The sequence below is a fragment of the Nelumbo lutea genome, chromosome 3, assembly GCF_056320005.1.
Source record: "Nelumbo lutea isolate HS-2025 chromosome 3, American lotus-T2T, whole genome shotgun sequence".
NCBI lineage: Eukaryota > Viridiplantae > Streptophyta > Magnoliopsida > Proteales > Nelumbonaceae > Nelumbo > Nelumbo lutea.
In genome coordinates, this window is record NC_142686.1 from 34298237 (window position 1) to 34320022 (window position 21786).

The 21786-nt window shown below is 37.9% G+C and overlaps 1 protein-coding gene across 3 annotated transcripts in view; it reads right to left on the reverse strand.

Annotated features, from left to right (window-relative positions):
• The window catches only part of NBS1 (nijmegen breakage syndrome 1), a 30294-nt gene that overhangs the window by 4843 nt on the left and 3665 nt on the right, over positions 1 to 21786 (reverse strand). For 2 of the 3 annotated variants that reach the window (XR_016109724.1, XM_088977095.1), the window contains exons 3-9: positions 21508 to 21772; positions 21248 to 21330; positions 18198 to 18328; positions 5941 to 6001; positions 5732 to 5859; positions 5304 to 5390; positions 3094 to 3259 (exon numbers count right to left, since the gene is read on the reverse strand). Coding sequence is in view for 2 of the 3 variants with exons in the window: in XM_088977095.1 (XP_088833221.1) it covers positions 3094 to 3259; positions 5304 to 5390; positions 5732 to 5859; positions 5941 to 6001; positions 18198 to 18328; positions 21248 to 21330; positions 21508 to 21772 (921 nt within the window). In the remaining variant the exon portion in view is untranslated. The remainder of the gene's footprint in view (positions 1 to 3093; positions 3260 to 5303; positions 5391 to 5731; positions 5860 to 5940; positions 6002 to 18197; positions 18329 to 21247; positions 21331 to 21507; positions 21773 to 21786) is intronic. The other variant, XM_088977096.1, reaches the window with a different exon arrangement.

The following is a 21786-nucleotide window of genomic DNA, read 5'->3' on the forward strand; positions in this document are numbered from 1 at the left end:
TTCGTCTAGAGCCTTGGAATGGAATCTATGTGATCGAGGGGCTGACAAAGGCAACTTTGGGTGAATTTCCCAGGGTAGGGTTTTTTGAATAGTCTGAGGTGATTGGTAAGGTTAGATTGGGCCAGCTGGGCTCAGATTGGAAGGATTTGGAATCCGATCATTCTAGAGTTTTAAAACGGAATCTAGGTGTGATAGAGGGGTAAACCGTAAACAAATGTGTTTTGGGCTGAAATTTTATAGGTGTGTATCTGGAGGTGTACGGGATATGATGGTGAGGTTTGATTAGCCTTAGAGGGTAAAGACCGTAGGAATTTGGGTTAATAGGATGTTTCGGAACAAAATCTTGGCTTGATGAAAGAGCAAATGGGTTGGATGTGTCCAGAGTTTAATGGTGTGATTTGATCGATTTGGATGTGTCATGACCAAGGGAATCTGGGTTCTGAGTGTTTAGGTTAATGAGAGAGGTCAAAATGGAATCTTCATTTGATGAGGGGGTAAGTAAAGGAATTTTGAGCTAAAATTTTATGGATAGGTATTTTGGGAGGTCTTGGGTCTGATGGTCATGTCTGATCTAATGGTTGAGGTGTAAGTAGGGGTCGATCGGGGCTATCGGATAGGTATCAAGTAGGTTTAACGGTGGATCTGAGGGCCCTGGGGTGAAATTCGGGTTTTTTGGATTTTTGGGTGTTTCGAGGAGATTAGAAGGGTCTGATCGGGCATTTGAGGTAAATTGGAGGTTCTAGCGGTAGACCGAGCAGAAAACAGGTGCTGACAACTAACAAAACTAATACAAACTTAATGATGGTAATAGCTTTAAAGGAAACATGAAAAATACCAATCATGTACACGAACGGAAAACTAATCAATGGCATTGCTATAAAGAGATTATGAATGGCACAACTAATGTTGGCCCAATGTTTCAACAGCCCCCACTAAGGAAATCTGATGCAGACTGCAAGTCCACAACCTAATTTTCCATTTAAGAGCTCTAGTTAATTTTATGTATATGTTCTGATTGATAGGCAATTGTTAGATTACTAAATATTTCAGTGGGGAGGGGTTATATTTTTTGCCAACTTAAAGAGTAAAAAATAATTTTTTGTCTATTGCAAAGGATAATTGATGTATAGGGTCAATGAGGTCCTTTTATAATTTTTTTTTGGGAAAGAGTTCTTGTATTCTATTGTATACATCTTATGTAGATTTCATCCAATTAATGTTAATACTTAAAATGGTTTAACTCTTTTTTTGTTAGTTAACTGATAATTGTGCCAAAAATAATAAAAAAATGGTTATGTTCTAGTTGCCAAGTAACCTTGATTTAGGCTAGCAATTGCCACCTAGTAAAGTCTTTCCAGGTTACATTTTAGTTCTCAACCTTCCCTAAATAGCTAATCTCATCAGCCAAATTGTATGCCAATCCAAGCATCCAAAAATATTCAAATTCCATTTCTCCATTAAAACCCCCAACTCCATGAATGTACTCTTATAATACCATGAACCTATACTATTTTACTGTACCCAACACACTATTACATGAGTCCCCTTCCACCATGAAAGATCTAATATTGAGAGGTCTTGCCATACAGCCCTTGAACCACCACTGGCGGTTCCACCCTCACGGACCTAGATTGCCCAAACTGCAACCCGAAATTTGGTTTGATTAGGTTGGGACTAGGCAGATTACATTGCTAGGCATCTGGCAACCAAAGTTCTAATTGAGGGGGTATAAGCCACCCATTGCCAATTTTTAATGATGTCATCCAAAGACTCCAAACAGAAAACTCAAAGATCCTCAAAGTTTTAATCCAATGAACCACCCTTGTTTAGATACTTTCAAAAAATGGCTTCTTTTTTGCACAATGCTATTAAATATTTTTGTCATTCCTTTCATCCCAAATGGTTTATGGGACAGTTGCCCTTATACACCACATTATCTTCCCTAACCTCGGAAAAGCGAAGAACAAAGCATTAAAGACATCCACCACCTTAGTAGAAAAAGTCTTCCTGCAACCAAAAAGGGTAGAGAACCACTCCCAAATACAAGAAACAAATGAACAAGAATTTGGTAGGTGAAAAGTAGATTCTCCACTTATCTTAGAACACAGATGTGAGGGGATAAATACCATGAAGGTTTTCCCTTCTATAGAGTTGCATGTGTGCTAACCTCAGAGTGATTAACCTCCCAATAGTTCTTACTAAAAAAAGAAACCCCAATAGAATGTCCTGATTTAGGGTGGAATTTAGTTACTCAAAATTTCTTTTGCTGGGAGAGGCTGCCGTATAAGCAACAGGGATAGACTTGTGAAAAAAGGAGCACATGAAAAGGACCCCAAGCCAAGGTGCAGGTCATCCAAATTCTACAGTTAGGTATAAAGTAATCAAGGATCACACTTTCTAAAGAATTGGCCAAATGAAAGTCTCTAAGGCCTCTTCTCAACAGAAATCCTAGAATAACCCAAAAGGAGAGAGTGATGCAAAGTGGGAGACCAATCAAGATTTGTAAGAGGACAAGGAAAAGAGGAGTGTGAAAGTTTTTTTAAAGTTCTATCACCCCACAAAAAGTCTTCCCAAAACTTGGTTGAATTCCCAAAAGATAATCATAATGCGCTTAAAAGATAATAAGAAAAATAAGCATATAATGAGCTTTCTACTATTTTCTACAAATGTAGATTGGACAGCCACTGCACCATGCCTCCAACTATTCTTAGACCTGCATGAGAGGGAGGGAGGGAGGGAGATAGAGAGACCTCGATAAGCCAATATATGGTTAAATAATGCCATTGTTTTATTTAATGAGCTAAGTGTAATTACACCAGGAGGACTTCTACAACAAGAACAGAATAGGAGGAGGTAATATGTTCGAGAATTCATCATATTTAAGCTATTAAACTTGTATGTCCTCTAGAAATTCTTCAGCTAACAGATTGTGTCCTAGTTTGAGAACTATGGTTAACAAGGAAGTAACCATGTCAACTGGATTATGAGCCATCTAAAACACTGCCCTCCATATGAACAAAAAACTTACTAAATGGAAGTGCATATATAACTAGAAGACAAACACCACTTCCAGAGATAAAAGAAAGTACTTACAAGATGGTGGTACCACAACTGATGGATCCAGATGCCCAGATAAAACAGCACAAACCAAATTTGTGTCAGTTATTCTAGATAGTGAGCGGAGGTGGTGGAAGTGATCAAACTTGTTTACTGAGCCCGTTGGGATTATTAGAACAAAATTATCTCCATCTTCAGAGGCCTTGAAAAAACAGTCAACCAAAAGACCTTAAAAGACAACTGAGCAGAGAAAACAAAAGTATACAAGAAGAAAATTAGAGACAATAAATTTTATAAAAACTTTGGCTTTCATAATCCATTGGACAGAACTGGATGTTCAAGACAGTAATTTCAATTGCATAAAAAAGGACTGATAAAAATAGCTCATATGCAGGTATCTATGATTCACCCATCACTGGTTAATCACAAATCAAAATGTACATGGATAATGATAACCCTATTATGAGTTTTTTTTTCAAGAGTAAAGAAGAATATTTTATTAAAACAGAAAGATAAAAACTTGTTGGGTGTCAAGATAACACCCAAACATCTGAACACTAGGAAAACAAGATTACATTAAGACTAGGAACTCAAGAAACCCCAGAATTTTTCTACTAGATCTACACTGTTAAATTGCTTCCAGCTTGAAACAAGCTTTCAACTGAGGCCAGCTCCGTGTCAAAAGCTTCTAACTTGTTTTCCTGTAATAAGGCCACCTCCGGAATATGTGTTCTAATCAAAATCCTAACCCACTCTCTCCTTCTCTCCTCCTTCAGGCCTCGGACATTCCAAGATGACAGCTTCGTTCTGCTCCCCCTTACCTGACTCCCCCCACCTCCGTCCCCTTACTCTTCCTCTGCACAGAAATTTTCCTCATCCCAGATTTTTTCCTGTCTATTTTTCTTTCTTTTTAAAATTTTCTTCTTTCCTCAAATCGTTCAAAAGCAATTCTTGCAAATCCCTCCCCTCCCCAAAAATGAAGGCCTGGCAATTCCCAATCGCTACCTCCCTTTCCAACAGGTTGTCTAAATCAAGCACTGTTGACTGATCAACTTCACTCCCAGTGGCTCCTGGCACTTTCTCTTCCCCCCGGCTCTCTTCACCTCTTCTTCCCCACACCCTTCCTTCGAGGCTCTTCTCTTTCTTCTCTTGTCTTGAGCAGGGAAGAAGGGGTAGATATAACAGGATGACTTACCTACCTCTTCAAGTATGCAAACCTCTTCGTCTCCTTTATCACCAGGGCCCTTGTCCCCTACTCCTTCCTCCAACATAAAACTCTTCCCCGATGGCCAACTTCAGAACATGTGATACTCTGGTCATGTTCTTCTGAAGCTCGAGTTGAATTTTTTACGCATGATTCTTCCTGGCTACCCAGATTAGTCTCAATTCACCAGGTCCGGTAGAACATTTTTGTGGAGATATTGTTCTCTTTAATAGTAGAAAGACATTAAAGAACTTATAATAGCTTATATTCAGGCATTTATGATTCACCCATTGGTGGTGTATCGCAATCAAAATAAATATAGATACCTGATTACAAATTTTCCATTCATCCAGTCCATTAGAACATTTTTGTGGAGATATCGTTTTTTTTAATTGTTGAAAGACAACAAAATTCAGAATATCATCCAAATCCTGTTAGTTCCATTGTTACCTTGGTGTGTGGTAGAGGTGCCAACCATTCAGGTTTCAAAAAGCATTTGATACCTCTATCTCCAAAAATCATGGCATGGGGTCATGGCAGTAAATAATGCTTAATTACATAAATACTTCACAAATATGGTAAAAACAACAAAATCTAAGTGTCAACTCATTTTGGATGTGTCCTCCACATGACATCATTTTTGCTATTTCTAAGTACAAAGGTTTTTGGCCATCCAGCTAGGAACACCATTGAGATGCAACAAAAAAAATATTGCACCAAGTGTTAACACTGTTAGATCTTCTATTTTGAAGTGTTTTGGCAACACTGCTTAAATGATCCAAATGGTTCTATGATTTAATGCAATAATTCTACTGGTTCTGACTTTTCAAAGCTTTTGGTATAGAGTGGTCCATTTGATTTTTAGACAGGAATACAAAATGGTTGTTGGTCCAAGTCGATTCTAGTTGTCAAAACATTGCTATAACATTAATCTATTTAGCTCATTGCACCTGTCAGCATGTCCTAAACCTGATAACATATCAAACTAACTCAAAAGTATAATGAAGCATGAAAAGGCAATAGCTATAAAAGTAAAACTTACTTGGCTACTTGAGCAGAAATCATCAATAGAAAGAGCCTTCGCACCACACACATCCAACAAAGATTGCAATCTGCTCCCAAATATATACTGCATTTAAAATGTTAAACTTTCTGACATAAGAACCTATCAGTTTTCCAAAACCCAAGAATGTTTAAAATATTAAGCACACTATGATATATATAATCACAAGATTTTGATGCCTATGCTAATTAATGAAGAAAAACATTTAAGCTTTTTTAAATTCAAAATACTTTTTTTTCAGTTTTCACAATAAAATCTCCAGAAATAAATTAAGTTTTTCAAAACATCTAATGGAATTTCCTGGCCAAAACAAAAGTTTGAGACTTTATTTTTGACCATTACTAGAATTAGGGAGAAAATGAAGCTTTAATATTCCAAGAGATGTGTTGAAGGAATCATAATATCACCAAATTAAGTGATCCCAACAAAAATGTATGTCCGGCCAAACAGTTTTCTCGATGCTTAGGGTCCACAATTTTGATCAGCATTCCTTCGAACATTAAAGTAGGAACAAAGCTGTCAAGAAGAAGTAGAGCTGATCTTATTTGAAGTTGATATAAAATTAAAGGAATTCCATGGAGTAATATGCAAATCCTGTCTACAGCAGAAAACTTACAGAGAGCAGCTTGGAATTTCAGAACGAATATTATCCTGTGAAACAACCTGGAAATGATAGACTTGAACATATATCAATGACAATCTAGTAAATATCAAATAGAAAGAAATATAAATGAAGTACATGTGTTCATTTTTTTCTGAAACATTTATTGGTTAAAGTGCAATAAAATGGTGGCGAAAACCATCAAAAATATCCAGGAAGATAGGTCCTGTCTCTTGATATCAATACATGCCCAATCATGTTTTTTAATAAGAAATGCCAATTAACATGATTATCTAATTACTTGAAAGCCACTCCATGAAACCATGTTATGTTCTTTCTGAGTATATTCTCAATACTACTATACTACATTCATAAAGATTTTGCCTCCACCGCTCACTATAAAACTCTTAGGAGTGGCCAAAGTATCTCTTGATTTGTTGTCCTATTCTGTCCTATTATATATTGCTATGTGTTTATTTGGGATACTTTGGACATGGGCTTTCATGTCTTTATTTTTTCAACTTAAGTAAGGGCAGATTAGTTGGTTTATCATTATTTACTAAATAGGGTTTTATAATTGTAATTCTGTCAGAATTAGACTAGATTGATATACATAGATGTATGACCAATTTATAGACTATTCTATTCTCCTCAATCAGCAGTCTCCTTTTCTCCATTCTAGACTGCTTCCTCTCTTCTACTTCTACTGTTCTGTATTCTTCTGCAACCAGGTTTGTTTTACATGGTATCAAAGCAGGAGTTGGAGTATATTTCTTTTTTATCAGCAAATGGAGTAGATTTCTTCCCCTTTTTCTTCTCTTTCTTTGCTGATCAGCAAAGAAGAATTTTATTTGAAATTAGAGTTAAAAAGTGTTACAACTTTGTTTATGGGGTTAGAGCTCCCACACTACTACAAATTTCTGTCCCTCTTTATATTGCAGCCCAAAACAGTTGGTGCCTCAAAGTCCCTTGTTTAGCAAGATAATCAGCTAGCCCATTTGCACTCCTTCTAACCCATTTAAATTCAGCCTCTACCTCCCTTGCAATCTTTTCCACTTCCCTTATCACTTGTTTGAAAGTCCACAGAGTAGTTCTATTGCTTTTAGCCCAAGAGATGATCACCTTGGAGTCCCCTTCAACCTCAACATGCCTCATTCCTAGTTGCTTATCTATCTCCAATCCTTGTAGCAATGCCATTAGCTCAGCTTTTAGAGTGTTGCCCATGCCAATAGGTCCAGAGAACAATGCCAATAGGCTTGCACCAGATTTCTTTCACAGGGAAGGTCCCACCTAGAGGGTTGGGGGAAGCAAGTACTTTGAAGAAAGAAGAGCAAGAAAAGAGACCATCTGGAGGGCCTACCCAGATTCTTGAATCTTCCAATGAAGGGTCCAGGTGGATTTGCCCTAAGAGGTTCAGCAAACGGGTTAAGGATTCACACTCATTCTCCCTTAGTCCCCTTCTAAAGCCTAAATTCCAGTTCACACCAGTTGGACACAGAGATCCTAACATGGATATAGCTTTCTCCTTAAGGTTAGATAATGCAAAGAGATCAGGAAATTTATCTTTTAGTGGGGTTTCCCCTACCCATAGATCTTCCCAAAACAGAATTCTAGTACCTTGTCCCACATCAAACCGGATAAAATTGAGGAAAGTAGGGTAGATTTCATGAATTGCTTTCCAAGGAGTAGCCAAAGACCTGTGAGGGGAAACTTTTGCATCCCAGCCATTTCCAGCCACCCCATGAATGCTCTCAATCACTTTGTGCCACAATTTGTCACCCTCAAATGGAAACCTCCAAAGCCACTTACCTAGTAAAGTTGTGTTCCTTAAAAGGATGCTTCCAATTCCCAAACCCCCTTGTTCCTTGGGTTTACTAACCTGCTCCCACTTGATCAAGTGATCCTTCCCTTCCTCTCCTGGGTCCCATAGGAAATCTCTCAAATACTTTTCTAAGTAGTTCGCTACCTTCGAAGGGATTCTAAAAGTTGAAAGGAAGTAGGTGGGGAGGTTTGGAAAAGTGGCTCTAATCAAGGTTATTCTTCCACCAAACAAAATGTAATTCCTCTTCTAAAGGGCCAACTTCCTATCAAGCCTTTCTATCATGGATTTCCAGAAACCAACTGACTTGGGGTTTCCTCCCAAGGGTAAACCTAGGTAATTAATAGGCCAGCTTCTGATCTCATACCCCAAAATTTTTGCAAATCTTGTTAGTTCCCCTTCCTCCAAATTGACCCCTACAATTCCACTTTTGGTCCAATTTATCCTCAGTCTTGTCACTCCCACAAAATTAATCAGCAGCACCCTCAAATTTTCCACCAACTCCTCATTGTTTCCTTCACAAAAAAATATGGCGTCATCTGCAAATTGGAGATGGGTAACAATCACTCGGTTTCTACCTACCCTCCACCCTCTGATGAGGCCTTGAGCATCAGCTTTTGCCACCAATCTACTTAACACTTCTGCCACTAAGGTAAACAAGAATGGGGATAGGGGGTCACCTTGCCTAATTCCACTCCTGGCCGGGAAGAAGTCCTTTGTTGTGCCATTGATTAGGATTGAATAGTGAGCTGAACTTAAGCATCCTTTGATCCAAGCCCTCCATCTATCTCTGAATCTGAATCTTTCTAAACTTTTATGAGGACATCCCAATTAACCAAGTCATAGGCTTTTCTAGATCTACCTTTTTTTTTATAATTCTTTTTCTAGATCTACCTTACAAACCAGCCCCTTTTCTCTACCCTTTCTTCTTTCCCCTACACATTCATTAGCCACCAAGATTCAAGAATCTGGGTAGGCTCTCCAGACGGCCTCTTTTCTTGCTCCTCTTTCTTTAAAGTACTTGCTTCCCCCAACCCTCTAGGTGGGACCTTCCCTGTGAAAGAAATCTGGTGCAAGCCTATTCCCCCAAAGATCCAAGCTGCCTTTGTAGTTTTCTACATAACCTTCCCTCTTTTCTTTGATTGCCTCAAAAAGTCGCGGTTGAAAAGTCCTGCCACATCTTGAGGGGGAGCCCACCTGCAACCAAAGAGAAAACAAAAAGATTCCCAAATGTGATGCACAAAGGAACAAGATAAAAATAGATGTATCAAGGTCTCACCACTTTCCTTACAAAGGAAGCACATGTGAGGAGAAAGGCAAGTAGAAGGCCTTCTTCTCTACAGCATATCACAAGTACTAACCTTGCCAAGGAAAAATTCCCAACAGAAGGCTTGAATTTTTGGGGGAATAGGCTTACTCCAAATTTCTTTAACAGGAAAGTCCCCAACCGGGTTGCTAGGTGTGGCAAGAACACTAAAGGAGGAACAAGAGAAGAGGCCATCTGAGGAACCTTTCCAAATTCTAGAGTCTTCCAAGGATGGATCCAAATGAACTTGTCCTAGCAGATCCAACAATTGAACTAAAGAGGCACATTCGTTTTCCCTGAGGCCCCTCCTAAATCCTAGATTCCAATTGACCCCATTTGGGCCAAGATTACCCAAAATGCTTACAGTTTCCCCTTTGAAGTTTGACAATGTGTATAGGTCAGGGAAGAGATCTTTGAGTGGACTATCTCCCATCCAAAGGTCTTCCCAAAAACGAACTTATTACCCTAGCCCACATCAAACCGAATGGAATTAAGGAATGTTGGATAAATTTCAAAAATTGCTTTCCAAGGAGAACATAAGGAAACATGTGGGGCAGCTTTTGCATTCCAACCATTTCCAACCAAACCATGAATACTCATAATGACTTTGTGTCGCAGCCTATCTCTCTCAAACGGGAATCTCCACAACCATTTTCTAACTTGATCCCAATTTATCAGGTGAGCCTTCCTCTCCTCCCCTGGGTCCCAAAGGAAATCTCTCATGTATTTTTCTAGCCTCCTTGCTACTCTACAGGGTATTCTAAAGGTTGAGAGGAAGTAAATAGGTAGGTTTGCCAACGTGGCTCTAATCAATGTTATCCTTCACCCAAGAGAGATATAATTCCTCCTCCATAGAGCTAGCTTCCTAGCAAATCTTTCAATAACTGGCTTCCAAAAACCTTCTGACCTAGGGTTACCACCTAAAGGTAAACCCAAGTAGCTAATTGGCCACCTAATTTCACATCCCAAAATCTCTGCAAATCTATGAAGTTCCCTTTCCTCCAGATTGACCCCTACAATGCCTGTTTTGGTCCAATTTATCCTTAAACCTGTCACCCCCACAAAGTTATCCAATAGCAACTTAAGGTTAACCACTCCTTCCTCGTTACCTCCCTCACAAAAGAAGATTGTGTTATCTGCAAATTGAAGGTGGGTAACTACCTCTTGATTTCTACCTACCCTCCACCCTCTAAACAAGCCTTGGAGATCAGCTTTTGCCACCATTCTGCTTAACACCTCAGCCACTAAAGTGAAGAGAAAAGGGGATAAGGGGTCTCCTTGCCTAATTCCTCTCTCAGTCGAAAAGAAATCCTTCGCTACTCCATTAATAAGGATTGAATAATGGACGGAACTTAGACATCCTCTCATCCAAGATCTCCATTTGATTCCAAAACCCAACCTTTCTAACACTTGAAGTAGCACTTCCCAGTTAACCATATCATATGCTTTCTCTATATCCACCTTACACACCAACCCTTTTCCACTACCCTTTCTTTTTTCTGCAACACTCATTGGCTACTAAAATTTGATCCACAATCTGCCTCCCTTCCACAAAGGCACCTTGGAATGGTGAAATGATCGATGGCAGTACTTTTTTTATCCTTTCTGAGAGAACCTTTGCAATAATTTTATATAAACTCCCCACAAGACTAATTGGCATGTAATCTTTAGGGGTTTTGGCCTCCCTCCTCTTCTGGATTAAGGTGATAAAAGTGGCATTCACCTTTCTTCTTCTCTTTCCTCTTCCCATCATTTATCCCTTCTCCTCTAGCTATGATCTCATTTTCTTCTTTTTCAGTTGTTGAGAACTAAAAAGTCTCAGCCTGTTTTGGGTGATTTGTGATGGCTGTGACTACTGTTTTAGTGCAAATATGGTGAGCTGTGAACCTCTATTTGGCTAGACTAAGAGAGCTTGTAATGATATTTTGATCATGGAGCAACAAGAAGAGAATTTGATGATTCCCAACTGCTCTGTGACATGTTTTTTAATGAAATGTTCTGCTGATTGTTGAGAGTTCTATGTGAAGGTTTCTATTATCACAATTTTGCGGGGAACTGTTTGAAGTTTTAAATGCTGGAATAGGGTTTTGTCCCACATGTGGAGTTGGACTATTTGGTTAACCCTTCTTCAGAAGCTCTTGTTCATCAGGTCCCTAGGATTAAGAATCAGAATGAATATATTATGCTCCCCCAACCTGTGCCTCACAATCTTCAGAATCTTAAGAGTACTGATCTTCTTGATCAAAACAATCAATGGAACCAACAGGCTCTGTCAACCCTATCTGCTTCTCATATACGTCATCTAATTGCCTAAACTCCTCTTTTTCCATCTGACTCTGATATTAAATGGATTTGGATTAAAATAGGAAAGGGATCTTCTCTGCCTAAAATGTTTATCACCAGATGAGAACAGTTGTCTTACCCATGTTAGCAAATCAACAAAAAACCTGTTTTCATTGGGTATGGAAGCTTAAGATTCCTCCCCGATTTAAATTTTTCTTTTGGAGATTATTAAATGGATATATTCCAGTCAAGAGCAATTTCTCTTATTTGCAAGATCCTTTGGGTTCTACCTGTTTGTTGTGCCATGCTGATTCAGAAATAATTAACCATCTCTTCTGCTTCCGTCCCTTTTGCTTCAGCTGTTTTTTTTTATCTAAACAGAATCTAACATTGCAACAGGTTTTCAATGTTCTTGGATTAACTGTATTTGCAATCTTGTTCAGAGCCTTCCTGACAAGTCTGTATCTGTAATTATAAAATTTTGAGTTGGATGGCAATGCCTTTGTACTATATTTGGCATGCAAGAAATGAAAAGTTTTTAGAGAAAAGAGTATTGATGTACAATGGATCATTGCTCAGGTTAATTACATTTTCTCTTCGTTATTTCAACCATACTTTTCTCCACCAGTACAGACTTCCTCAACTCAGATTGATTGTGGATCTCAACATAAAATTTTTGAAAAATGGAAAACAATTCACTTTTTTCTTTCACAAGATAAAGCCATGTCATTCTTGAATAATCATCAACAAAAATTACAAAGTATTTGTAACTATTATATGACACTTTTATTTGGACCCCACATGTTTAAATGAACTAAAGAGCAAACCCACCTAGTATCTGTGTCACCGGTTCATATTCAGGTTCCAACCCTACTAAAAATATGGTTACATCAAACTGCTCTCTCTATTGTTGTTGAATCTTGACATCAGAAGTGAGGAGATGGTACACATTCAACTAATTACAAAGATTCCTCATGCTAGCATAGTATTCCTCAAGACTTTGATTACCCTGTTGCAGATTAAAGTACCGCTTCTTGGCATGGTCCCAAATCTCCTTGGCTATATCTAAGAACATAAAATTCACATTAATCTTGGGTTCCATACTATTCCATAACCAGGTCATAATTTGTGCATCTTCTTGTTCTCAATCACTATATTCTTGAGAATCAATGGAAGGTTTTCTTCTTTTACATGCTTCACCTTCTTCTTAGCCCTAAGAAAAACTTCTACAGATTTCGCCTAAGGCACATAATTCTCACCATTCAGTTTGATAGATGCCATCTGAACATTCAGGTAATAAGGGGGAATCATAACACTAGACATGTGTTCACTACTGTCTCTCATAGCTGAAATTTGTTTTTTTTCTCTTCACTCACCAGTATGTCACACACCTACCTAACTCACTTCTCACCACACTGCACACTAGTGACATGTTATTGCTGAAATACACCTACTGTCACAGTTTCAGCAATAACAGTGATTGTTACCCTCTACTTTCAACATCACAAAACCGCCAGAATTCACACCACACACATAGCACTAGATCTGCAACCAACCAGCCATTCAAATCACACTGTAACACCCATACTACCCACTAGAAATCAGACCTGCACTCGACTGTATACTGCAACACCTGAAATTGCTCTGTTCGAACCATCAGTTAGAAAGCTTTCTACAAATCACCACAAACTAGAGGCATGAAAACCTCCTAAGGGAAAAAAACAATCACTCCTTTGCAAACTTTCTCCTAATCTCCAAGGGCTTGCTGAGAAATCTGCAAAACCCTAGAATAAATGGCGATGAAAAAGTCTGGGCAGATCTGAACTTGTTACAGCAGCTCTAATACCATGATAAAATTCAGATCTGCACTAGTATTAGATTAAGAACAACAGTAGAAAGAGATTGAATGAGAGAAAAGAGAAGAGGAAGAGAAGAGAAGAGAGGGGAAGCAAAAAAATGGTTCGAACAAGAGAGAAAAATCTCTCTCTAGTCAACCAGGTTGATATTTTATAGCTTACTAACATAAAACACAACTACTGTTATGCCCCTACTTAAGTATGGGACACATCACACACATCATTCAAGTCAAACATAACACCTCACTCCCAATATAAATAAAAGGACCAATCTTCCCCTATACAGCCGACACTAACAAAGTGAATGAATGAAGCTTTTTTTTTTTTATGAATGAAGAAATTTACTAATCACAGAAAATAGGAGGTACAAGCATCCCAGTGAATGAATGAAGTTTATTTATCTATCAAAAAAAGGCAGCTGTTGTGGATTCACCAGAATTGTTACCTTTTCAAATGGCTCCATTACATTAAATGGAAGCAATTATTCCATCTGGGCTAAAGTTTTTGATGTTTTCTTAACTGTCAAAGGAAAACTTAGTATTTCACTGACAAGAAACCAGAATTTGGTACCTTAACCTATTCTGATTCAGTATAGGAAGATGTCCAAATTAAAACTTGGTTATAGAACCCTATGGAGCTAAAAATCAGTAGTGAGTTAACTTTTCTATATACATTTAGGGAAATAGGGGAACAAGTGAGGAAGACGTATTCAGGAAATAACAATAGTATACATCTATCAGTTATTTCAGGCCTTCTTTAATCTTCGACAAGGTGACAACTTTTGAGGATTATTTTTATGAAATGATGAGGTTGAGTGAAGAATTCAACATGTATAGGCCTGTTTTTCTCATATGTTTAAATAATACAAAAAAAATAGAGATGAGATTTGTATGTTGCAGAAAAATGCAAATAAAAAGAAAAAAATATTAAAAATAACATTGATTAAGAAATACATAAATTTTAAACTAAATGTTTTAAAAAGCCTGCCAACTCAAATGTGTCATCATCATCCACACCTTATCCCAACAATATGAGGTCAGCTACATGAATCCTGTTTCGCCAATCTGTTCTATTTAAAGTCATATGATCCACTGTTAAATTATTAATGCTTAAATCATTTCATACTACTTCTACCCATGTCCTTTTTGATCAACCCCGAGCTCTTCTAGCCCCTTCAATGTGTAACAAATCACTTTTTCTAACTAATGCAGTTAGTGGTCTTCTATGCACGTGCCCAAACCATCTTAGTCTACTCTCTCTCATTTTCTAACCTATTGGAGCTACTCCTAGGTTCCTACAGATAACTTCATTCCTAAACCTATCCTTTTTAACTTTCCACTCATCCATCTTAGCATTCTCATTTCTGCCACAATCATTTTCTGGACATATTCCTTTTTTGCTGTCAAACACTCCACTCTATACAACATAGCTGGCCTCACAACTGTTTTATAGAATTTTACTTTAATCTAAGTGGTATTTGCCTATCACATAAAAGTCCAGATGCACCCCCTCCATTTTTGCCTTTCCTGCTCTAATTCTTTGGGTGGCATCCTCCTCTATATTTCCCTTGTTATGAATTATTGAACCAAGGTACCAGAAATGGTCATATTGAGTTATCTCTTGGTCTCCAATCCCAAGTGTATCTTGATTTACACTATTATTACTAAATTTACATGATTTACATGTCATATAATCTTTTTTAATCCTACTTATTTTAAAACCTCTTATTTCTAAGGCATTTGTCCCTAACTTAATTTTGCATTTAATCTTTCATTAGTTTCATCAATTAAAACAATGTCATCCGCAAACAATATGCACCATGGAACTTCCACCCGAATATGTTTAGTCAATTTATCTAAGGTCCAGTGCAAATAGATAAGGGTTAAGTGTTGAACCTTGGTGAAGGCCCATAATAACTATAAAATCTGAAGTCTCTCCCACTAACGTTCTAACATTGGTTGTTGCCCCCTCATGTATCCTTAATTAGGTCTACATACCTATTTTGAACCCCTTAAAGAGTTGTGAAAGGGCAGTCCAAAATAGGACTAGCCCCCAAAAAATTACAAATGTGCCTAGAACTTATTATTTCTTTGAACCCCTTGCTTAGCTAAGTTGTCAACCAAGTTATTCATAGATCTCCCAATCCATTTGATTTGGATATACAAATCCTTTGAGAGCCATTTGAACTGCCAGAATTCGTTTTTGAGATGCCAAATCACCCCTTCACCTTTCCTCAGCCATCAAGTTGTCAACCAAGCTATTTGCAGATCTCCTAATCCATTTGATTTGGATATACAAGTCCTTTGAGAGCCATTTGAACTGCCAGAATTCATTTTTGAGATGCCAAACCACCCCTTTTCCCTTTCCTCAGACATCCCATTACAATCTTAGAATCTCCTTCAACAATTAACCTATTAATGCATATTTCTTTTGCTCCTTCTACTCCAAAAACTGCTGCTAAAAAATCTGCTTTTACCAAGTCCCCTTGTTCAATTCGGCCAGAAAACAAGGTCCAAATAGCACCATTCTCATCCCTGATTACCCCTCCAATGCCTGAGACCCCGGGTTACCCATACTGCTGCCATCAAAATTCAGCTTCAACAGCTATGGCCCCCCAATTCCTTAAGAAATCCTCCAACTTAAAGTCCTTGAATAATGTCAGAGTTTTAATACAATGTGCTACTCTTAGGTTAATAATTTCAATAATTACTTCTTTGCTCCTCTCCTTTTCCTCAAAGGTTATCAAATTTCTTTCTTCCCAAACCGTTCACACCACTGCTGCTCTTGTACATCTCTACAACAACCTACCCCCCTTTTACCGCTTCTTAATACATTGGGATCAAACAACCTCTCCAAACTATAAGGGAAGTCCCACCTGCAACCAAAGAGAGAGAAAAACCATTCCCAGATGTAGCAAACAAAAGGGTAGGAGATTAAGAAATGGAAAGCAGTCTCACCATTCTCCTTACACAAGCAACACCAGTTGGGGGACAGAAGCCAAATTTGATCTTTTCCTCTGAAGCGGTCACAAGTGTTAATGCAACCAAAGGCACTGATCTTCAAGGGGATAGAGGAGCATAAGATTTCCTTAATAGCAAAGGAGGGGGAAGGGGAAGAGGAAACGAGGGATCCAATGAAGGATTTACATGGGCCAAGACCCATATTATCTCTCTAGGAACTCTATCATATGCCTTCTTCTAGATCAATGAACACCATATAAAGACTTCTTCTTCTCTTTGAACTTTTCTATCAATCATCTCAAAAAAATATGGTTTCCATGGTTGACCTCCCTAGGGTAAAGCCAAATTGGTTCTCCGATACACTTGTTACAAGTCGTAATCTTTGATTCTTTGTTCAAATTAAAATGCATAAACATAGCACATAAAACATATGGAAAGTGAAAATGTTAAAATAAAATTTGACATAACATATAAAACATTTTCAAGCACTCAACAATTTAAGCACGTAAAACTTTCAATTCCTTTATTTCCTTCCTAATTGCATTACTCTAATTCTAAGAGCCACTTTTTTACCAAGCCCCTTGAGACAAGCCCAAATAAGTCCATGCTCATACAAACATTTCAAATTCTCCAAGAGCCCCTATTTGCTAATATTGTTCATTTCATTCTTCCTAATACAAGACATTTTTTAAAAGATAGAAACTAAAACTAATTATAAAATCAATTTTTTAAGTAGATCTTAAGAAATCAAGATCCTAGCATGAACTTATTTGGGCTCGCCTCAAGGGGCTCAATTGGGGGTCCAGGGCAGAGCCCCCAACCATGATGCTTAAAAAGGTACAGCGCCAAATTTAACAAAGGTGTGTGCCTGGGCTGAGGTGCAAGGCGCACCATGCACACGCCTTTCTAAAGTGGTTGTGCCTGGGCCTAGGCAAGGCACAAGCCTTGAAAAGTGCCTTACATGTTTCTTCATTGGAGCCCCCAGCCATCATGCTTAAAAAGTACAAAAAGTGACAAATTTAACAAAGGTGTGTGCCTAGGCTGAGGTACAAGGTGCACCAGGCACACACCTTTCTAAAGTGGTTGTGTCTGTGCCTAGGTGAGGAGGCACAAGCCTTGAAATGCACCTCACCTATGCACCTAGGTGCACCTTTTGGATCGCTGGTATAGAACAGTGTTTGGGCAGTCAAGAAACATGCCCAAAAAAATGAGTATGACAGAATGTTTATGCTGAGATGGATGAGTGAAAAATAGAGAAGGGATAGAGTTCGAAATAGTTATAAGAAGGAACCTAAGAGTAGCCCCAATATGTGATAAAATGAGAGAAAGTAGACTAAGATAGTTTGGTTATGTGCATAGAAGACCATATATAGCACCAATAAGAAAAATCAATCTATTGCAAGTTAAAATGGCTAGAAGAACTAAGGGCAAACCAAGAAGGACATGGATTGAAGTAGTAAGAAATAAACTAAGTGCTAATAATTTAACAACACATATAGCACTAAACAAAATGGAATGGAAAAACAGGATTCATATAGTCAAACCCCATATAGTTAGGATAAGGCTTCGATGATGATGATGATGATTGCACTGAATATGTAATGGGCCTACCTGGCCATTTGTTATTTTCTTTTCACTACTGCTCCTACTAAGGGCAGACTTGCCATTATACTTCACATTATGGTTTATTAGAATATAACATAGTGGGAACTGCAACACAGCTCACAATCTTGTCTTCTCCTCTCCTCTCTTCTTCTTCCCTACTGTTCTGAGCCATTTCCATTTGATTTCTTCACTTTAGCATCTGGTTATTTTCAAGTTTGTATAATGCAGTGATTACAAAGAAAGTAGATGTGCCTTTTATGTCTACCATCATAATTCTAAAATGTATTAAAAAGAAAGCATACAAAGAATAAGGAACCCATGCTGATGACACAAAATAAGGAGATGGAAATAGCATGGATATTCCCTTACAAAAAGGTTTTATAGAATTATATGCACAACAATAGAAAAAATATGCTACATGCAGGTCTTGGGTAAATAGGTACCTCAACCCAATTGCCAAGGATGACAGGTCTCCTAGCCATTACAGCCTCAAGCAGCTCTTCTTTGACTGGTGCAGACTCATCAACAAGCACATGTGTGCACTCTGGAGTCCAATTACAAGTGGCAAAAGCACCTATACTAAGAGCAAATTATTCATTGTTTTTTATAATAAAACAAAAAACAGTAAATGGCTTTGCAGGAAGTGGGTGTAGTCCTTCAAAACAAGATAAGAATCTTACACAGCAGAAAAAAATAATCAAAAACAAAATTTGTTGCAATTGTCAAAGGGCGGCTTCTTGGGTTTTATGTGATCAAAGAGTACATTCTCTAGCTCATGGAATTCACTTTGATGAAGTGGCATACAAAGTTTCAAATATTCCCAAGAAAATGCTTACATTTCTATAGGTAACAACAAGAGATACAACCCACCATACCATATCCCTAAACATTTCCAATTGGTTCAAATCAGAATGGTTTTTTTTTCTTAGGCAGTGAATAATTTCACTAAATTTTGAGTAAAGAAGCATTATAAAATGGATTCACCCATGAATACCGCAGCTCCCAAAACAAGAATGTATATCAAATAGAAAAAAAGTACATGATGCCCCATAACCAAAAAAGAAATAATATTATTTCTCTAAAAAAACCCTTAAAAATTTCTTCCCATTGACATTTTATATCAATGCTTTTAAACCGCTGTTGACCCGGACGATTGAACCGTTCAACCGGAAACCGATCACCAATCCGGTTCCACTTACCTCCTAACCTGAAGTTATAACAAAAACCATTGAAAAAGTCAGCAAACCGTTGACCCAGCCGTTTGAACCGTCAAACAGTTCGACTCAAACAACAGTTCGCAGGTTAAAAATGAATACATTGATAAACTTGCTTCCTCTCATCAAAGACTGAAATGACAACTGTGAACTCACAAAAAGTAAAAAAGGTAAGGCGAAAATATCAAGTATTGAAATTTGATAAGACCCATTATTCATTTTACAATTTTTTTAACTAATGTAAAGGAATTATTTATTCAAGATCATAAGAACAACCATTAAACTATTGTATCTTTACGAGAACTGTTGTGTCATGTGTTGAATAAATGTATTGCTTATTTGATTATTTTCAATTCATTAGAAAATTCAAATAAATTATACTTTTTTCAAGTAATAAATTATTATATAAGTGTACAGGGAGAAAAACCCATTGTGCTTTTATTTATTTTTATTTACATTTAGTTCATCATGGGTTAATCCGTTTGACTCGGACGGTCAAACCATTGATCCATGACCCGGAAGGAAAAACAGTTCCGTTTCTGGGTCCTTTTTTAAAACATTGTTTTATATCAATCCTCTGTATGTATTTGAAATCCTTTTAGATAAATGCTCAATCCATAATGTGGGAATAAGATGTTCTTACCAATCTTTTAAAAGGCATTGGAGACTTATGCCTGGCGGCACACCTCTAGGTGAGGTGCTAAGCAACCATGTGGAGGTGTACAAGAGAGACACAAACATACTGACTGTGTACATCTCTTGCTTGGAGGCAGGCAGGATGAGATTGTAGCCTTGTAGGCACCTCATCCACCAGGGAGAACATTAGGTCTGACCACCAATGTATTGATAAGAGTCAGGCACTGAAATTTCTCTGTTTAGTGCTTAGAGCCTAAGCAAACAGATTGGAGAAAAGGGCCTTCCAGGGTTCAGCCAAACACCAGTGATCATGCCAAAAACTCATGTCACCAGATCCAAGCTTGAAGGAAACACCATTCTGAAATCTTGTACAATGCTTTAAGATCTCTTTCCAGATTGAGCAACCAAAAGAAGCAAGTAGATCACCTGAGGTCCAATTTCCCCTAGAGACACCAAATTTCTCAACAATCAAGTTCCTCCACCAAAGTCCTCTGTTTGTGACAAATCTCCACTTCCACTTCCCTAACAGAGATTCATTAAATAACCTGACCTTCTTAATTCCCCGGCTGCCCTCCTTGGGCCTACATATTTGGTCCCACATGGGTCTTTTCCTCCTCCTGGCAACCAAATCAAAGGAAATCCCCTTGGGATTTTCTCAATTCTTTTTGCCACCTTCACTAGAATTGGGAAAATAGAAAGAAAATAAGTTGGGAAGTTTGCTAAAGTACTCTTGATAAGGGTAACCCTGCCACCTTATGGGAGATACTTCGCTTTCCAGGAAACGAGTTTTCTCTCCATTCTTTCCAGTATCAGATTCCAAATATCTACTGCTGAACACCTAGCATCCAAGGGGAGGCCCAGGTACTTTGTTGTAAGAGAATCAACATTACAAGCCACCATTCCAGCAATTCTTTCTACATTTACAACCAGTTCCACAGGAATGATTGAGCTTTTGCCCAGGTTAATCTTTAAACCAGAGACTTCGAACCAAGCCAGCAACCCTCTTAAGATTTTTAACTTGATACTCTGAGGCATCCAAGAAAAATATGGTATCATCAGCAAAATGAAGCACATGAACCTTCTCCCCTCGTCTGCTCACCCTTAAACCCTCCACAAGACCCAACTCCTCAGATTTCTTCATTAACTGGGTAAGAATCTCCACTACACAGATGAAGAGGAAAGGAGAGAGGAGATTTCCCTGCCTAACCCCTTTTGAATTGCTGAGAAAGTCCAAAGCCTGCCCATTTACCAGCACCAAGGATTTTGGGGTGGTTATACGGACTTTAACCCAATTCTTTCATTTCTGCCCAATGTTTGTTTGCTCCAAAACACAGTTCTAACACCTCCAATTGATATTGTCATAGGCCTTCTCAATATCAATTTTACAAATGTAACAGAACTTTTAAGAGGTGGTTAACCAAGGCTAGCCATCTCTTTGAGTAGTTTTGTTGTATGTTGATTTTGGACAGTTTGTAGTTAATGGCAGGTGTTTTGAGTGCTTTGCTTCTTTTCCCTATTAGTAATCCCTTTGGTCTATTAGCAAAAATCTTGCACAATTTTCTTTAATATAATTAATTAGGTATCAATGAAAAAAATTACAGCAGAAAACAAGGACAAGTCTTATTTGCACAGCAATTGCTTACCAATTAACGAAATTTTATCTTCAAGGGAACTACGCAAGGACTTGGAGCAGTAAACAAAAAATATGAGTGGAACAAAACAAAACCTGCAAGAAAAATGCAAGGTCATGGAAGAGGGCAAAATGTACTTGGCCTATAATCAACCTTGGAATCAAGAAAATAAGAATAGAAAGTTTATCATGTTGATTATGAAAGTTCTTAACTAATGCCAGAAAATTTATAATTACATGATCAAAGAACCTCAAACAAATAACTCAAATCACCTGTAGGTAGCATTACCGGTTCCAAATGATACCAGATCCCCATCTTTCAGAGTCATCTCCTTATTTGGATGTTCATGAACCTTTGCCCCCTTTCCCAGTTTCTTGTTAATAAACGTCCCATACTTTGAACAATCTCTTATACGAACTTCTAAAGGAAAACCAGATGGTCTGTTTTGATGAGGATCAAAAGAAGTCATGGCATCCACAATTATCTCTGCATGTATCCGTGAAACACCCTTGTCTGTATTAATAATCACATCGCAACCTACAAAAAACCAC